The sequence below is a fragment of the Prunus persica genome, chromosome G1, assembly GCF_000346465.2.
Source record: "Prunus persica cultivar Lovell chromosome G1, Prunus_persica_NCBIv2, whole genome shotgun sequence".
Lineage (NCBI taxonomy): Eukaryota > Viridiplantae > Streptophyta > Magnoliopsida > Rosales > Rosaceae > Prunus > Prunus persica.
Window position 1 is genome coordinate 28854167 of NC_034009.1, and position 18315 is coordinate 28872481.

General features: G+C 38.6%; 2 protein-coding genes, 1 long non-coding RNA gene and 2 pseudogenes across 3 annotated transcripts; all 5 read right to left on the bottom strand.

Moving 5' to 3' along the window:
- On the bottom strand, nt 919-2482 carry LOC109946895. The gene is made up of 2 exons (XR_002269973.1): nt 2179-2482; nt 919-1525 (listed from the first exon to the last, which is right to left on the bottom strand). It is a non-coding gene; the product is annotated as an uncharacterized LOC109946895 (long non-coding RNA).
- On the bottom strand, nt 2665-18139 carry LOC18791077 (alpha-1,4-glucan-protein synthase [UDP-forming]). Its single transcript, XM_007222111.2, has 7 exons — nt 17697-18139; nt 17046-17296; nt 16734-16902; nt 16105-16404; nt 3960-4026; nt 3662-3814; nt 2665-2993 (listed from the first exon to the last, which is right to left on the bottom strand). The coding sequence occupies exons 1-6, from the start codon at nt 18024-18026 to the stop codon at nt 3798-3800; spliced, it is 1134 nt and encodes a 377-aa protein (XP_007222173.2). The 5' UTR covers nt 18027-18139; the 3' UTR covers nt 2665-2993; nt 3662-3797.
- LOC18790019 lies at nt 3974-6467 on the bottom strand (annotated as a pseudogene).
- On the bottom strand, nt 6696-7644 carry LOC109946893 (annotated as a pseudogene).
- LOC18791265 (cytochrome b5) lies at nt 13029-15035 on the bottom strand. Its single transcript, XM_007224610.2, has 3 exons — nt 14788-15035; nt 13650-13716; nt 13029-13504 (listed from the first exon to the last, which is right to left on the bottom strand). Exons 1-3 carry the CDS (start codon nt 14872-14874, stop codon nt 13263-13265), a joined length of 396 nt encoding a protein of 131 aa, XP_007224672.1. The 5' UTR covers nt 14875-15035; the 3' UTR covers nt 13029-13262.

Below are 18315 nucleotides of genomic sequence, written 5' to 3' on the forward strand. Positions count from 1 at the left end.
TTTTTTTAAATTCATAATTAAAAATTCTTGATTTATAGAAATTTATAAATAAAATTGTATAAGTAATTACATTTTTCTTAATTTCACTAGACATTTTTTTATCCCTAATAGGTTTTTAGACTCTCCCTGCTAGGACTAGGAAAACCGCACTGCCCCAATACTTTTATTATTATTAAAAAAAATTATAAGCCCATTCTTTTTTAATACATAGCAATATTGAGGGAGGCGGATTTCGTATTTGAAAATCTCTGATGTAAGAGTAATTGTTTTTAATCATTTGAGCTACACAACCCCTTATTATTCTTAAAAATAATAATAAAAATTAGTATTGGGTGTTGAAATCAATTCTTGGGTGCATTTAGAAAAGCTATTATCAAAGTCTTGCAAGAATAATCATTATCAAAGCTTGGGCTTCTCTCCATTTCTACAATAAGGAGTTTAGAGTGAGGAACTTATTTAAGGGGTTCAATCCCACCATTAAACCACTTAAAATGTTTAAGTCTATTAATTTTCCCACATTTATTGATGGTGGGATTGAATGTCTCAAAAAAGCTCCTCACTCTAAACTCCTCATTATAGTCTTTCCGGGATATTAAAACCCCAACTTAACAAATCCCATGAATCTCTTTAACTTTCTGCATTATTCAACAAGACAATGGAGACCAAAAAAAAAAAGACAAGACATTGATTCCCACCAATTTCAATGACATACATCTACTAAAAATTTGTAAATGTCATTTGAAATCCGTACATAAATCTCTCAATCAAAATAATATGCATATTCTCTCCCCAATACTTGTGAATTTTTTTAAACAACAGTGGGCTAGTTTCCTCAGCGGCTATTGTCTCGCTTATTCAAAATTGTGAGGACTTTCCTTTTTTTTTTTTTGTTGATAAAAAGCGACAGTAATTTATCGATAACACATAAAAAAGTACAGAGTAATCGCAATACTAAATATGAGTACAACATCTCCAGTGACCAAACAAAAAGATAAATTGGTTTGATCTGGAGAGAATTACGTATGCCAGAAAAACTTAAAAACTCCAATTTGGCAGACAAGAACTATCTGTAACCTACAATACAAATCCACCGCGCAACGGCAGTAACGATGAATCTACATCGAAAAGTCGAACACGAAATACATACAATAGCAAACTCCTATTGAGTTTCTGAGAATTATTAGACTAAAAAAAACACAGAAACAAGGACACCGCACCACTTCCTCTCTAGCAAACCAAAGAGACTCATAGCACCAACATGACTAACCTCTTATTTTGCACAGGCTAAACCCGATCCCACACAAACCAGCAACAATCACTTTTCCAACTCCAAACACTAAATTGGAGCGAATTCCATATGCGTGGACCAAAAGCTGCAACAAAATCATGGCGTCTACGGTAGATTGCAATATTTGCGTAAAAAACACAACGAAAACCAAAGAGAAAAGCTGGGTCGACAACACCACAACGCAACCATCCCAATGACAGCAAGACACATCCATGAACAACAAAAGTCACCAAGGACCTACAACAGAAAACACATAAACAAACAAACAAACAAAATACAAGATCCAGATAGATCTGGGCAAAAGGACCGAAAATCCAGACAAATCTAGGGAGAGAATAGAAGAGGGGAAGAAAACTAGGAAAGGAGAAAGGGAGATGAGGAGAGAAAGATGGAAGATGGGGAAGCCGCCCACCCCCAAAGGGGGGATGGGAGGGCGTTGTGCGGCGGCTGCAATGTGGAGTCTTAATATGAAATGTGAACGAGTGGAAAAAAACTGAGGACTTTCCTTTTGAGTGGTAACAAATGGGCAAAATTGTATTGAATCACTTCTAGCGCAAGTACAAGAAGCCAACAACCACAGAGATGCCAACAACGGCCACAGGAACAGCCCAGTATTGCTTCGTCAAGTCCTTGATCTTCTGAGGATAATCAACTGCTTGACATTCACAACCATTACCATTCATTTGGTAATTGAGCTGAAGGAAGTGCAATTAATAATTGCTTTGATCTTAAAATCCATGAAGAAAACTCTAGAATTATCCAAACCCAGAAAAGATTCCTCATTTTTCCATTTCCGCTCATTTGGGATTTCCATTTGAATTAAGGAGCAAAGGAACCACATGGTTTTGAATTAAAAGACTGGGTTATCAACAGAGAGATAGAGAGAGAACCTGGGTAAGAGGAGAAAGTGAGTGAAAGAAAGAGACGCCATCGACAGAGCTACCAAGAGCTCAACTTCTTCGTTGCCCAAGTAATATCAACTATTGGGCGTTGCTATTAAGCCATGAGATAAGTGTGTGGGTTTTAAGGGTTGCAACTTGGAAATGTGTCTTCACTGTCAGTGGTAAACAAGTCCAAGAGCTTAGCGGGAGAGGACATAGGATGAGAACTTTGCAGCCGTGCAGGTAAAAACACCAAACGGCGCCGTATCGTCCCCACTAATTAGGCTTCAGTCATCTTTAGACCGTTTTATTTTAGTTCTCCAACTTGTCCTATAGCTTCCATTCCATGTCTAAATATTTGTTTAACGTTGGATTGCAAATGATTTTTGAATCGTTTTAACGAACTGTATCTAACTTAAAGCCTCTTCTAACACACATAATAAACACATGGAATGGAAACCATGAAAAACAAACACCCAAAAACCCCTTCAAGAGTTCTATAGAAGGATAACTCATCATTTATCTCATTAAGAATCTGGTATTTGTTTCGTTAGCAAAAAGTTTTACAAGGGAGCTTGACAAATTACAAGGATTTGACATTTTCCTCTCATAATTTTCACTTGGGAAGCAGTGAAACTAGTCATTTTGTTTCAAAACTTCTGCTTCAGCCCTTGCTATGGGTCATCCTTCATCTCGCTTTCTGTCTTCTTTTTCCTGTGTAACTCTTCCGCAGCCTGCATGGCAGCCCAGTTCTCAGCCTGAATACGCTTACATTTCCTCTTCTTGTTGCAGCCTCTCAAACCATGTGTCTGCATCTGCCCAGACTGTAATGGAACAAGGAAAGAAGTTATTACGCATCCATTAAATTTCAACCTCGATGCAAATGCAGCTTACCTTCAAAGAATGAAGGATTTAAGTAATTCAAGTTTAGTGCAAGACCAAAGTGAAGTTTTGGTCAAAGGTGGTCTGGCTTCATCTTCAAAGATGTTATTCAATTGTTTCAAATTCAATCTTATCTATCTTTTTCTATCAACCTTACCTATAGGAGTTGCATTCTTCTGTTGCTAAATTTTCTTAACTTCAACCAACCAAAGCTACTTCTATCACATTAATGTACAAATTTCCTTTACTAACCAAACCAATGATACTAGGAAATTTCCAGAGTTTATCAATGACTCTAAGAAGGAACCTAAGCCTATTTGATTGCATACCCAGATTTAATCCTAAAACCCTAAACCCCAAAAGTCCAAACCAAGATCGAAAAAACCCATACCCACTTAAAACAAGAACAAACAGAGCACCAATAACAAACCCTAACCAAAATTCACACCAATACTACAAAATCAAACACCCCAATTAATCAATAAACCAAACCCATCTAAACAAATCAAGCTAACAATCAAATCCACACACACAAAACAAATAAGAAATTTAATAATAATAATAATAATGTAAAGAGAGGAGGTGGAGTAAAAGGGGAAAAAGGATGTACTGGGCTTTGTCAAGTCCTTGATCTTCTGAAGATAATCAACTGGTTGATTCTTAGAGGTTATACCGAGTTCCGGGATAGCTGAGGAAGTGGTGTCAAGCTCCCTTGCAGTATTGCTATCCCCAGCATCTTCAAAATCTTAAGTGGCATCTCTTCCTTTAATGAAATTAAATCAACAAGTCATATCAAGATTTTGTATTTGTATCTACATTGTTGTTTTAGAAGGTTATCTGAAACAAATTCTTCACAGTGCAATCAAATAAATCGGGATATTATCCAAAAAGGAAGCTTAAAACTATACCAGTTGCAGCAAGGACTACTTCGTCTCCACCAGGGCGATTGTCCAAGTATGATGACACAGCGTACACCTGGGATTAACAAATGCACTAACATGTAAATATGGGAGGAGACAGATGAATAAGGTCTATGACAACTTACAGTTATCCATAGTGAAATCAAACAGAGAAATCAAACAAGTAATGAAAAAGTAAAGTCAAAAGTCATGGTATACACAATCAAACTGATCCCTTGAAAACAGATTTCACATTGGGAAATCAAGACATTATTCGGATGATAAGAAAACCTCCGATATTGATTGACTATCATCATTCTGAGGATCTGCATATATTCCAAAATTTGGATAGTTAAGAGAGCAAAGACACCAAGATACTGACCAAATCCCAGAGAGAAGCCACATGGAAATTTATAAATACCAAAGCACAGTAAGCCAGCAACAAGTGGATATTTATGCTTATTAACCAGTTACAACATTAATAGAACACAACAAGCATAATAATCTATATGCTTATAGTATGAGGACTATTCATATGCAATCTAAATATGGTCATGAAAGCTGTTAAGAAACTTGCAAGATAGCAAAACCAACACACATACAGATCAACCCTGATGACAATCTACCCAGATTATATAAGTAGATGACAATCAATATTTAGTTTAGGAGGAAAATTCTCATCCCAACCATCTTCCATTAGAATTTCAAAGTCAGTATGCTTCAATCCAAATGCAACAACTATCAGAATATTAGGATAGGTACTAGCACTGCAACCATCTCAATAAATAAGCAAATCTAAACAAAGAATTTATAAATGATAATCAGTCAAAACACTAAACAACTAGCAAATCTGAAGTCATCTAAGGCAAATTACTGTTGATCAACATCTACTTTACTGGGGCATATACTTTTCCGTTAAGCTCATCCCAAGCTTCTACCCAAGTAACCATGGCATCTGCCAGCTTAAGGAAGTATGGGTCAATCTTGCCAAGCTTAGCCTTGACTTGCTTTGACAGTTCGACGTAGCATTTCTGAACAGTAGTGCATTCTTTTGTAAGGACTGCAAACTGGAAGAAGGGGATCAGCTCTTCTTGCCAGAAGATACCATAGTACTCCTTTTTGAGGTTAACAGATTCCTGGCTTTGCTGTGCCATATGTAGGGCAGACCAGTCTTGACGCCATATCCCAAATGGTCGCATATAACCTACAGGCATATCGATGCGATTTAAGTTTCATCCTCATGATGATCAAAATGTTCAAAGTAAATTGACAATCGATAAATCCAAATACTTCCATCATCAAGAAAGTAGAAGTTAATCATCACAAAGTAGAGACTATATTTCTGAGGTTATCATCTCAACGTCTGTAGGTAGTGACAGGGATGTTGGCATATCCTGCCAAATTCTCTTAATAATCAAAACCCCAAGTTGATGTGACCCTAGAAACAACTTTCTAATTCGATCTTATGATTCAAACATCTCTATGGAGACACCTTGGTTATAAATCCAACTAGAAAAAGAAATTTAAATATAAAAAATACAAAACCACCAAGGAAGAGTTGTTTATTTGATATAGAATAGACCTAACAAGCTCTCAACAGACATAAACAGGGTGTAAAAAATAGAAGCAATTCAAATTACCTTCATGCACCAGCCAGCCCACATATCACCATATCTTCCAATTGGCTGACCATCGCCCATGAGTCCAAAGTACATTGGTGGTCCAATCAGTTCACGGTTGAATGCCAAGTTCATATCACACATAGGAAATAGAGTTCCCTTGGGTATGGTCAGAACTGCATCAACAAACCTGAAAATATTTAAGAAGAAATGAAGAGGCAATTAATCCAGTTTAAAAGGAAAAGAAAAGGGAAAAAGAAGCATACAATCAGTAATTTGGGATCACTATTTTATACCTAGTGTTCCTTTCTAGAGGATTAGCAAGCTGGGTGGGAGCATCATAGTCAGGGATGTTGAGCCAGAGGCCATGAGAAACAGCTGTAGGTACACCCCCACGGAGACTAAAAGGATATGTTGTTCGAGTGCATTGATCTCTTTCCCTGATGGGTCTTTGGCAACCTGTATAAAAAGATACAGATATGAGCACATATGAGATTATGAAAACAACAGATTGACAGAAATTGGGCAATTGTGACAAACACAGATCAAAGCAATCTTCGTCAATGGTAAAGATGTACTTCTTCTTAGAGACCAAGTAGCAAATGCAGCGACAAGCAGAGTCCTTGAACGAAATGCAAGAGGCCTTGGGACCCAGAATGCGGCTGATGTCGTTTCGATTGTAGAGCTCACAGTCGAAGTCATCTGGGACCTTGATGGTCCTCGATGGGTCACCGTCCTGGACTATGATCAGGTGGTAGGGCTCAAAGTACGGCCTCCACCTCTCCAAGAAGTCCAGGTTACGAATTGCGGGGATCACAATGTCAAGCTCGGCCTTCAGGATTGGCGTAGGCTTGATGTCGACGAAAGCTCCTGCCATTGCTGTTGAAACGCAGAGAGAGCCTACAGTTTCAGAGAGATGCTCAGCAAACGCAAAAAGACACTGAGAATTGAGAAACGGATGAACTGGATTTGACTTCACCAAGAAAGTGGAGTTTGTCTTTTACTCTTGTTATAGCCGTTGCAATTGGAGGACAAAATGCGGAAATCCTTAGGTACTTGCAAGCACCAAGTACATAGGGCAATTTCAAAATTTAAAATAGAAATTTAAGTAAAAACAAATCAAGCTGTTAAGGGCAATCGAAGGTAACCAGTTACAACCCAATTGGTCTTAAAGGATATCCATGAACAGAGTCTGCGCCTTCTCTGTATGGATCATAAAGAGTGTTGAAAAATAGAGGAGTTGATAGATTTAGCCGGTTCTTATATTTTGTTCGAGTGCATTTATCTCTTTCCCAGATGGGTCTTTGGCAACCTGCATAAAGGATACAGATGTGAACACATATGAGATTATGAAAATTTCAATAATAACAACAAGAATCACATATAATATTCTTAACAACATATACACTTGTTTTGAAATAAGACAAAACCCAGATCAAACACAATATGCTTAACAATATACTAAACAACAGATGATTATATGCTCCAAATACAACAATCCCAATAAAAAAATCCCTCAGTTTTATCACCCAAAACCCAAAAATTGACAAGTGTTAACAACAAACCCATTATTAACCCAGAACTCCATATCCTAAAAAACTTCAAGATCGGACCGATTGAACCCAAAACATTCAACAAGTCCAAGCAATCACACATATAGAGAAAGAGAGGGAGCTTACAAAGCAATCGTCGCCAATGGTAAAGATGTACTTCTTCTTAGAGACCAAGTAGCCAAAGCAGCGGCAAGCAGAGTCCTTGAAGGAAATGCAAGAGGCCTGGGGACCCAGAATGCAGTTGATGTCGTTCCAATTGTAGAGCTCACAGTCGAAGCCATCTGGGACCTTGATGGTCCTCGACGGGTCACCGTCCTGGACTATGATCAGGTCGTAGGGCTCGAAGTACGGCTTCCACATCTCCAAGAAGTCCAGGTTTCGAATCGTCGGGATCACAATATCAAGCTCGTTCTTCAAGATCGGCGTAGGATTGACATCGATCAAAGCTCCTGCCATTGCTGCTCAAAATGCAGAGAGAACCTTACAGTGGCACTGTACTGAGAATTGAGAAACGGAGGAATTGGGTTCGCCTTTGTCTTTTGACTGTATTTATATCCGTTGCAAATTGCAATTGGAGGATAAAATCGACTTTCAGTCAAATTGGTAGACGGAAATATCACGTTGGTTGCACGTGCAAGGGCAACTCAGTCAATTTCATAGTCTTGTAATCACATAAGCCCAAGCTAGGTTAATGGATTAGCGAATCCGAACTGGGCCAGCCCACAACCAAAATAAAAAGCGCACTGCTTCAGACTGGCTTGGTCCAGCGGTGTCTTCGCGTCCTTGAAGTCCCCAAATGGTACGAACGCCGCGTGCAGTATTGACTCATTCACCTCCTCGGCCAGCCTTTTTTTTTTTTTCGTTTTTTCTTTTTTTTGATACATAGCGAAATTCAGAGAGGCGGATTCTGGATTCGAAGATTTCGATTGTAAGGTAACTGCTTTTAAGTTTAACTGAGTTACAAACCCCTTACTCCCTTACTCATCATCCCATTCTTAAAAGAAGAAAAAAAAGGTATTGGGTGTCGAGCTCAATTCTTGGGTGCGTTTAGAAAAGTTATCATCTTGCAAAATTTTGTGGTATTGGGTGTGTTAGAAAATTAAGTACTTGTAGCCACCCAGCAAATTGTAGGACCATTATCAAAGCTTGGGCTTCTCTCCCTCTTCTCAGCAGGGTAATAAAAACCCAACTTAACAATATTTCCATGAATTTCTTTAACTTTCTGCATTATTCAGTCAGACAATTGATTCCCAACAAGGAACAATTGCAATGACATACATTGACGGGTTTGGGATTCCTTATTAGTATAAGATTCTCAGATATTTAGGTTTGTTTTCTGTTTCAAATAAGTCCCTACTATGTAGGGAGACTTGTTTACTGTTTTTGACTCATTCCTTATGCACGTTACCTCGTTTCTGTTAGTGTGAATCGTGGGCTGTATTTCAGCTGTTTGTTAGTTCATGTAAGGCTATATAATAGCCAAAGGTTGCTGTTCAATAAGAAGTCATTCAGTCCAGTTCTTGCGTTTGAGTTATTTGCTTTCTTGTTCCTATTCTTAACAAACTGGTATCAGAGCCCCTACTAAGCCTAAGAAAAGAAGCCGCAGCTTTTGAGTGATTTCCAAACACACAGAGAGAGAGAGAAGAAGATAACCTCCCAAGGAAATTTTGTGCAACTATTCATTCCACATTTTGATGGTCATTATGACCATTGGAGCATGCTTATGGAAAATTTTCTTCGAAACAAAGAGTATTGGAGTCTGATTGAAACCGGTTATGAAGAGCCGATGACAGGAGCACGACCTCTATCAGAAGGGTAGCAAAAAGAGTTAGAAGCATTGAACCTCATGGACCTCAAGGCCAAGAATAATATTTTCCAAGCGATAGATAGAACTATTCTGGAGACAATCTTGGAGAATGATACATCAAAGAAGATCTGGGAGTCCATGAAAAAGAAATATGAAGGCAATGCTAGAGTGAAGCGCTCGACTCTTCAAGCCTTAAGAAGAGACTTTGAAACTCTCGAAATGAAGGTTGGTGAAACAATTACTGATTATTTTGCTAGAGTCATGTTAGTAGCAAACAAGATGAGAGTGTATGGGGAGGCTATGACTGATGTTACGATTTGTGAGAAGATTCTTAGATCCTTCACCGACAAATTTAATTATATAGTCTGTTCAATTGAGGAGTCTATGGATATGGATGCACTCACTATTGATGAGCTTCAAAGCTCGCTCATTGTACATGAGCAAAAGTTTCACAGGAGCAGTGGCGTTGAGCAAGCTCTGAAGGTGACAACTGATGAAAGATTTGGAGGTAGAGGTCGTGGAAGAAGCAATTACAGAGGAAGAGGTCGTGGAAAAGGAGGTCAGGCATTCAACAAAGCTGAGGTGGAATGCTTCAAGTGTCACAATCTTGGACATTTCCAGTATGAGTGTCCAAAGTGGGATAAGGAGGCCAATTACACAGAAGTGAATGAAGAGGATGAGATGCTTTTGATGTCATATGTTGAATCACATGAGGTGAAACGGAATGATGCATGGTTCCTTAACTCGGGGTGTTCCAATCATATGTGTGGAAATCGAGGTATGTTCACCAATCTAGATGAGAGCTTTCTATTCAGTTAAATTGGGAAACAATAGTAGGATGAATGTGGTTGGAAAGGGAAATGTGAAGCTGATATTGAATGGAGTTAACCATGTTGTACATGAAGTGTACTATGTTCCAGAGCTCAAAAATAATCTCTTGAGCATAGGACAACTTCAAGAAAAAGGCTTGGCGATATTGATTAAAGGAGGAGTCTGTAAAATCTATCATCCGATGAAAGGCTTGATTATTCAGACTGTGATGAGTGTAAATAGAATGTTTATACTACTAGCTCAGACTCCAGTCCCTACAAATGCTCAGCCAGAAAGATGTCTTCATACAAGCTCTCAAGATCTCTCTTCCCTTTGGCATCGACGATATGGCCACTTGAGTTACAAAGGTTGGAGAACCTTGCAAAACAAAAAGATGGTTCATGGACTTCCTCAGTTTCAAGCTTCAAACACAACATGCACGGATTGCATTAATGGCAAACAGCACCGAGATGACATACCAAAGATAAGTACGTGGAGAGCAAGTCAGCCATTAGAGCTCATTCATGCAGACATTTGCGGGCCTATTTCCCCTATATCCAATAGTGGCAAGAGGTACACATTATGGTTTATTGATGATTATAGTCGTAAATTATGGGTATATTTGTTGACAGCAAAGTGTGAGGCACTGAATTACTTCAAGCTTTTCAAAAAGATGGTGTAGAAATAGAAAGGATTGTTTGTCAAGTGCTTGCGAACAGATAGAGGAGGTGAATTCACTTCAAATAACTTCAATGATTTTTGCAAACAAAGTGGAATCAAGAGACAATTAACCACTGCATATACACCACAACAAAACGGTGTAGCTGAAAGGAAAAATCGAACCATGATGAATATGGTCTGTTCCGTGTTGTTTGATAAGAAGATTCCGAAAACATTTTGGCCGAAGGCTGTGAATTGGACTTTCTATGTTCTGAATAGGTGCTCGACATTGGCAGTGAAGAATGTCACACCACAAGAGGCATGAAGTTGAGTAAAGCCCTCAGTTGAGCATTTTCGGTTCTTCAAATGCCTAGCTCATGTTCACATTCCAGATGCAAGAAGAGGTAAATTAGATAATAAAAGTTTTTCTTGTGTCTTACTGGGAGTTAGTGAGGAGTTCAAGGGGTATAGATTGTTTGATCCTATAGCTAGAAAAATTGTTGTGAGTAGAGATGTTATTTTTTAAGGAAAAAAGCAGTGGGATTGGGGAGTGAATTATGAGGCGCAAATCTTGTTAGACTTGGAATGGGGAGAGAATGAAGAAAACAATGAGGGTGAGTGAAAATGGAGATGAAGATGGCAATGGTGATAGAGGGGAAAGAAGTGAGAGTGAGGGCAGTGAAGAAGCACGGGGTAGAGAAGTAGGAATTCCCCTGATGAGAATGAAGGGAGAGTGAGACGTCCTCCTCCTTACTTGAATGATTATGTTAGTGGAGAAGGTTTGAGTGAAGATGAGGCACACATGGCACAAGTTGTGGCAATTGAAGATCCTTTTCATTTTGAAGAAGCAGTGAGGAATATAAAGTGGAGACAAGCTATGAACAGTGAGATCAACTCCATTGAAAAGAACAAGACATAGACATTAAATGAGTTGCCTACTGGAGCTAAAAAGATCGGTGTCAAGTGGGTTTACAAGACCAAGTACAATGAGCATGGGGAGATTGACAAGCATAAGGCACGCTTAGTAGCCAAAGGCTACTCACAGAAGCACGACATAGACTACATAGAGGTCTTTGCACCAATGGCAAGGATGGACACGGTGAGAACGATCATTGCTTTGGCAGCACAAAATGGTTGGAAGAAAGAGAAAGGATTGTTTGTCAAATGCTTGCGGACAGATAGAGGGGGTGAATTCACTTCAAATGACTTCAGTTGGATGTCAAGTCAGCATTCCTTCATGGAGAGCTAAGTGAAAATGTTTACGTTGAGCAACCAAGAGGTTACGAGAAGAAAGGCAAGGAGCATTTGGTCTACAAGCTACACAAGGCTTTGTATGGATTAAAACAAGCTCCACGAGCTTGGTTTAGTTGGATCGAAGCACATTTCATCATTGAAGGCTTCCAGAGGTGTGATAGTGAGCAAACTTTGTTCACAAAGAGGAACAGAGAAGGAAAGATTATCATTGTAAGTATCTATGTTGATGATTTAATTTTTACTGGTGATGATGAGGATATGATGTCTGAGTTCAAGAGTTCTATGTTAAGAGAATTTGATATGTCTGATTTGGGAAGCATGAGATTTTTCCTTGGCATCGAAGTACTTCAAAGAGCAGATGGAAATTCTGAAAAGATTTGGGATGTTGGAAAGCAATGAGGTGAATAGTCCGATTATTCCAGGCTTTAAGATCAGTAAGGATGAAGACGGAATCACTGTGAATGAGACTACTTCAAGCAATTGGTGGGAAGCTTGATGTACCTTACTGCCACGAGACCAGACATGATGTTTGTCACCAGCCTCATAAGCAGGTATATGGCAAAACCAACTGAGCTTCATCTGCAAGCTGCGAAGAGAGCTCTTCGATATCTAAAGGGGACTGTGAATTATGGCATTCGTTACAAGAGAGGTGGAGATGGAAGATAGGAAGAGTACAAGTGGCTATGTGTTCTTGCTAAGTTTTGGTGCTGTGTCATGGAGTTCGAAAAAACAGCCAATTGTTACGCTATCTATTACGGAAGCAGAGTTTGTAGCAGCTGCAGTGTGTGCGTGTCAAGCAATTTGGATGAAAAGGGTATTGAAGGAGCTCGGGCGTGGTGATGAAGTCTGTACTCATATCAAGTGTGATAATAGCTCAACCATTAAGCTTTCAAAAAATCCTGTGATGCATGGTCGCAGCAAACATATCGATGTAAGGTACCACTTCTTGAGGAATCTTGCAAAGGAGGGTTCGATTGATTTGGTTCATTGTGGGAGTGATGATCAAGTGGCAGATGTAATGACCAAACCACTGAAGGTTGATGCGTTTCAGAAGCTTCGGAGTCTGTTGGGAGTTTGTGAAATTGCTGATGTAAACTAAATGCTTGATGGCAGTTTGTTTAAGGGAGGGAATGACGGGTTTGGGATTCCTTATTAGTATAGGATTCTCAGACATTTAGGTTTGTTTTCTGTTTCAAATAAGTCCCTACTATGTAGGGAGACTTGTTTACTGTTTTTGACTCTTTCCTTATGCATGTTACCATGTTTCTGTTAGTGTGAATCGTGGGCTGTATTTCAGCTGTTTGTTAGTTCATGTAAGGCTATATTATAGCAAAGGTTGCTGTTCAATAAGATGTCATTCAATCCAGTTCTTGCGTTTGAGTTAATTGCTTTCTTGTTCCCATTCTCAACACACATCTCCTTAAAATTTGTAGATGTCATATTCGAAATCCGTACATAAATCTCTACATCATAATATGCATATTCTCCCCAATACTAGTGAAATTTTAAAAACAAATAATGGGCTAGGTTTCTCAATTGCTATTCTCCTACTTATTCAAAATTGTGAGGGCTTCCTTTTGAGTGGAACAAAGGGCAAAATTGTATTGAATCACTTCTTCCGCAAGTACAAGAAGCCAACAACCACAGAGATGCCAACCACGGCCACAGGAACAGCCCAGTATTGCTTTGTCAAGTCCTTGATCTTCTGAGGATAATCAACTGGTTGATTCTTAGAGGTTATCTCTGGGGAAGTCGTATCAACATCAAGCTCTCCAATGCAAAAGGCTCCCATGAGATCCTTTGCAATATTGCTATGCCCAGCATCTTCAAAATCTTCTGTGGCATCTCTTCCTACAATGAAATTAAATCAACAAGTCATATCAAGGTTCTGTATTTGTATCTACATTGTTGTTTTAGATGATTATCTGAAACAAATTCTTGACGACGCAGTCAAATAAATGAGAATATTATCCAAAAAGGAAGCTTAAAACTATACCAGCTGCAGCAAGGACTACATCGTCTCCACCAGGGTGATCGTCCAAGTATAGTGTCAAATCGTACACCTGGGATTAACAAATGAACTACATGTAAATATGGGAGGAGAGAGATTTCAATTTTCTTTTTCTTGTATGGTGTGCAACCATGAACAGACGATAAGGTCTATGACAAGTTCTAGTTCTCAAAGGCAAAATAAAACAGAGAAATCAAACAAGTGATGAAAAATTAAAGTCAAAACTCCTTATATACACAATCAAACAGATCACTTGAAGACGGATTTCACATCGGGAAATCAAGACATTATTTGGGATGAGAAGAAAACCTCTGATATAGATTGGCTATCCTCATTCTGAGGATCTGCACATATTCCAAAATTTGGGTAGTTAAGAGAGCAAAGACACCAAGATACTGAGCAAATTCACAGAGAGAAGCCACATGGGAATTTATAAATACCAAAGCACAAAAGAAAGTTACATCATTAACAGAATACAACAAGCGTAATAATCTATATGCTTATAGTATGAGCACTTTTCATCTACGATCTAAATAAGTTCATGAAAGCTGTTAGGAAACTGCAATGATGGAAAAACCAAAACAACCCTGATGACAATCTACCCAAATTACATAAGTAGATGAAAAACCAATATTAACTTTAGGAGGAAACTTCACCAAGAAAAGAGAAACGCGCAGGAATTGGAAGAAAGTAGAGCATATTCTAATGTGGCACAAATTGTAGTAAATAGTAATCTTTCAATCAAATAGATTATGGGTTTTCCAGGTAATATTCCCAAGTCTCACTCTTTGACCTTCCATGACCTAAAAACATAGTGAACAATAACATTTTGAAAGAGCTTGAACCTCCTGAATACAAACTACCCAAACTTGCTACGCCTTCTTTACAATATCATATAACATTAGCTACAGAGCAGCAAATACAATAGAATCAACGATAGAGAGCCGATAGAGGCAATACAGATCTGAAAATAAAGTAATCAAGCATACCCACGAAGAAGAACTCAGGAGAAAGAAAAAAGAACTAAGGAAGGTGAGGTTCTTGCGTTCAATTGATACAAACAAAATACTCGCTCAATGCCCATGAAGATATCAGATAGCATTATAAACAGAGAAAAGGGTACCTTGCCATCAATGACGACCCAGCAGTTGTCTTTGCTGTTTTGCTTGGAGACTTCTTGCATTGTAAAGAGCTTCGTCAACGTCGGCATCGTTGCGGGTTTGGTCAAAAAAGCTCAGAGATTCTTGCCTTCTTGGTCTTCACTCTTTGGCTTTGGGTGCGACTACCAGATATTCTCTTTTCCTGATTTTCTCTCTCTGCGTTTGTTGAATCTTGGTTGGGGTATAACTTCTGTTAAAACCCAATGGCTTATAGGCAAGGGAAGAGAAATAAAGCAACCAAAGATAAGACTAGCGTGCGGAGGAAGTTGTTTGTTACTGTGTCAGTAGGGTGGGCCTAAAATCAGGCCCAACTCTGTACAACCGACAAACCAACCCATAGTTGTATAGTTTTTTTCTGCACGAAAGGGCAAAAATAATAATAATAATAATAATAATGTTTGGTATATTGTTATGGAGAGATGGGGAATCGATCTTAGGATATTGGTCGGGTGCACTGATAACTTCTCTTAACTATTTGTGCTACAAGCCCTTCCCTGAATTATAACTTTAAAAAAAAAAAAAAATTCATCCCAACCATCTTCAATTAGAATTTCAAACTCAGTATCAGTATACTTCAATCCAAATGCAACTATGAGAATATTAGTTTATAAAAAATATATAAATAATTAAGAAAAATAAAATGAGTAGTTATATTTCATAAAAATAGGACCCATTATCTGATTTTGTGTTTTATTTAAATTTTTTTAATATGAAATATATATATATATAAATTTACCATATTATCCTTATTTAATTAATAATTTTAATTCTTAATATTTGCATTAATCAATGGCATTTTCTGGTAATTTGAATGTTTCACATTCTATGTATGTATTTTTCTTTGCTTTACATATATAGATGAATTATAACTATGTAATTAAAGATTTATTGGAAAATAAATCGTAGATAGAGTTCTTATTAAGTGACAATAAGAGAGTAAACCAACCCATATTCTATGCAACCCATAATCAGCTAAAATGCTTTTCCTCCTTAACTTTTTAGTCGTGAGACACAATTAGGTTCCGTCTCAACCATCTTCAATTCAAATTTCAAACTTAGTATGCTTGAATCCAAATGCAACAAGTATCAGAATATTAAGATAGGTAACACCACAACCATCTAAATCAATAAGCAAATCCGCCCTCTCCTCACCCTTCTTCATCCCAAGGGAAAATATCAAAATTTGTAAATGATATTATAATAATGATAATGAATCAAAACACTAAACAACTAGCAAATCTGAAGCCATCTAAGGCAAATTACTGTTGATCAACATCTACTTTTCCGTTAAGCTCATCCCAAGCTTCTACCCAAGTAACCATGGCATCTGCCAGCTTAAGGAAGTATGGGTCAATCTTGCCAAGCTTAGCCTTGACTTGCTTAGAGAGTTCGATGTAGCACTGCTGAACAGTAGTGCATTCTTTTGTAAGGACCGCAGATTGGAAGAAGGGGATCAGCTCTTCTTGCCAGAATATACCATTGTACTCCTTTTTGAGGTTAACAAATGGATTGCTGGCTTTGCTGTGCCATATGTAGGGCAGACCCGTCTTGACACCATATCCCAAATGGTCGCATATAACCTACAGGCATTTCGATGTGATTTAAGTGTCGTCCTCATGATGATCAAAATGTTCAAATAAATCATCAAGAAAGTTACTAGGTAATCATCACAAGCTAGAGAAACTATCAAAGTCTGTAAGTTATGCCTGGGATGTTGGCATATCCTGCCAAAATATCTTAATAATCAAAACCTCAAGTTGATGTGATCCTAGAAACAATTTTCTAATTCAATGTTATGATCCAAACATCCCTATGGGGACACCTCGGTGGTAAATCCACCTAGAAAAAGACCTAACAAACTCTCAGTGGATGTAAACAGGGTGAATAAAAACGAAGCAATTCAAATTACCTTCATGCACCAGCCAGCCCACATATCATCATATCTTCCAATTGGCTGACCATCACCCATGAGTCCAAAGTACATTGCTGGTCCAATCAGTTCACGGTTGAATGCCAAGTTCATACCACACATAGGAAATAGAGTTCCCTTGGGTATGGTCAGAACTGCATCAACAAACCTGAAAACATTTAAGAAGAAATGAACAGGCAATTAGGTAAAAACTGGCTTGTCAGTAGTAATTAGTCCAGTTTAAAATGAAAAGACAGGGAAAAAGAAGCATACAATCGGTAATTTGTGTAATTTGGGATCACTATTTTATACCTGGTGTTCCTTTCTAGAGGCTTGGCAAGCTGGGTGGGAGCATCATAGTCAGGGATGTTGAGCCAGAGGCCATGAGAAACAGCGGTAGGGACACCCTCACGGAGACTAAAAGGATATCCACGGACAAAGTCTGCGCCTTCTCTGTATGGATCATAAAGAGTGTTGAAAAATAGAGGAGTTGATGGATTTAGCAGGTTCTTTATATGTTGTTCGAGTGCATTGATCTCTTTCCCAGATGGGTCTTTGGCAACCTGCAAAAAGGATACAGATATGAAAACATATGAGATTATGAAAATTTCAATAACAACAAGAATCACATATAATATTCATAACAAAATATATATCAGACACTTGTATTGAAAGAAGACAAAATCCAGATCAAAGACAATATGCTTAACATCAGATTATTAAATGATGCAAATGCCACAATCCCAATAAATAAATAAATAAATAAATAACCCATTATAGTTTCATCACCCAAAACGCAAAAATTGACAAAAGTGTTTAAACAACAAACCTATATTATTAACCCAGAACCCCATATCCTAAAAAACTTCAAGATCCGAGCAATTGAACCCAAAACATTCAACAAGTCCAAGCAATCACACAGAGAGAGGGAGAGGGAGAGAGAGAGTAAGAGAGGAAGCTTACAAAGCAATCGTCGTCAATGGTAAAGATGTACTTCTTCTTAGAGACCAAGTAGCCAAAGCAGCGGCAAGCAGAGTCCTTGAAGGAAATGCAAGAGGCCTTGGGACCCAGAATACGGTTGATGTCGTTTCGATTGTAGAGCTCATAGTCGAAGCCATCTGGGACCTTGATGGTCCTCGACGGGTCACCGTCCTGGACTATGATCAGATGGTAGGGCTCGAAGAACGGCCTCCACATCTCCAAGAAATCCAGGTTTCGAATCGTCGGGATCACGATGTCAAGCTCCTCCTTCAGGATCGGAGTAGGCTTGACGTCGACCAAAGCTCCTGCCATTGCTTTTGAAACGCAGAGAGAGAGAGCCTACAGTTTCAGAGAGATGCCCAGCAAACGCAGAAAGAAAGACAGTCAGTCAGAATTGAGAAACGGAGGAATTGGGTTCGACTTCACGAAGAAAGTGGAGTTTATCTATGATAGTATAGCCGGGCGGCTGTACTCGTAATTTAAAAAATAAATAGTATCGCCGGGCGGCTATGCCGCACGCTATACTCAGTTTTAGAGGACAAAATCGACTTCCGTCGACGGAGAAGTCACGTGGGATGTGCGTGCAAGGGCACTTCAGTCA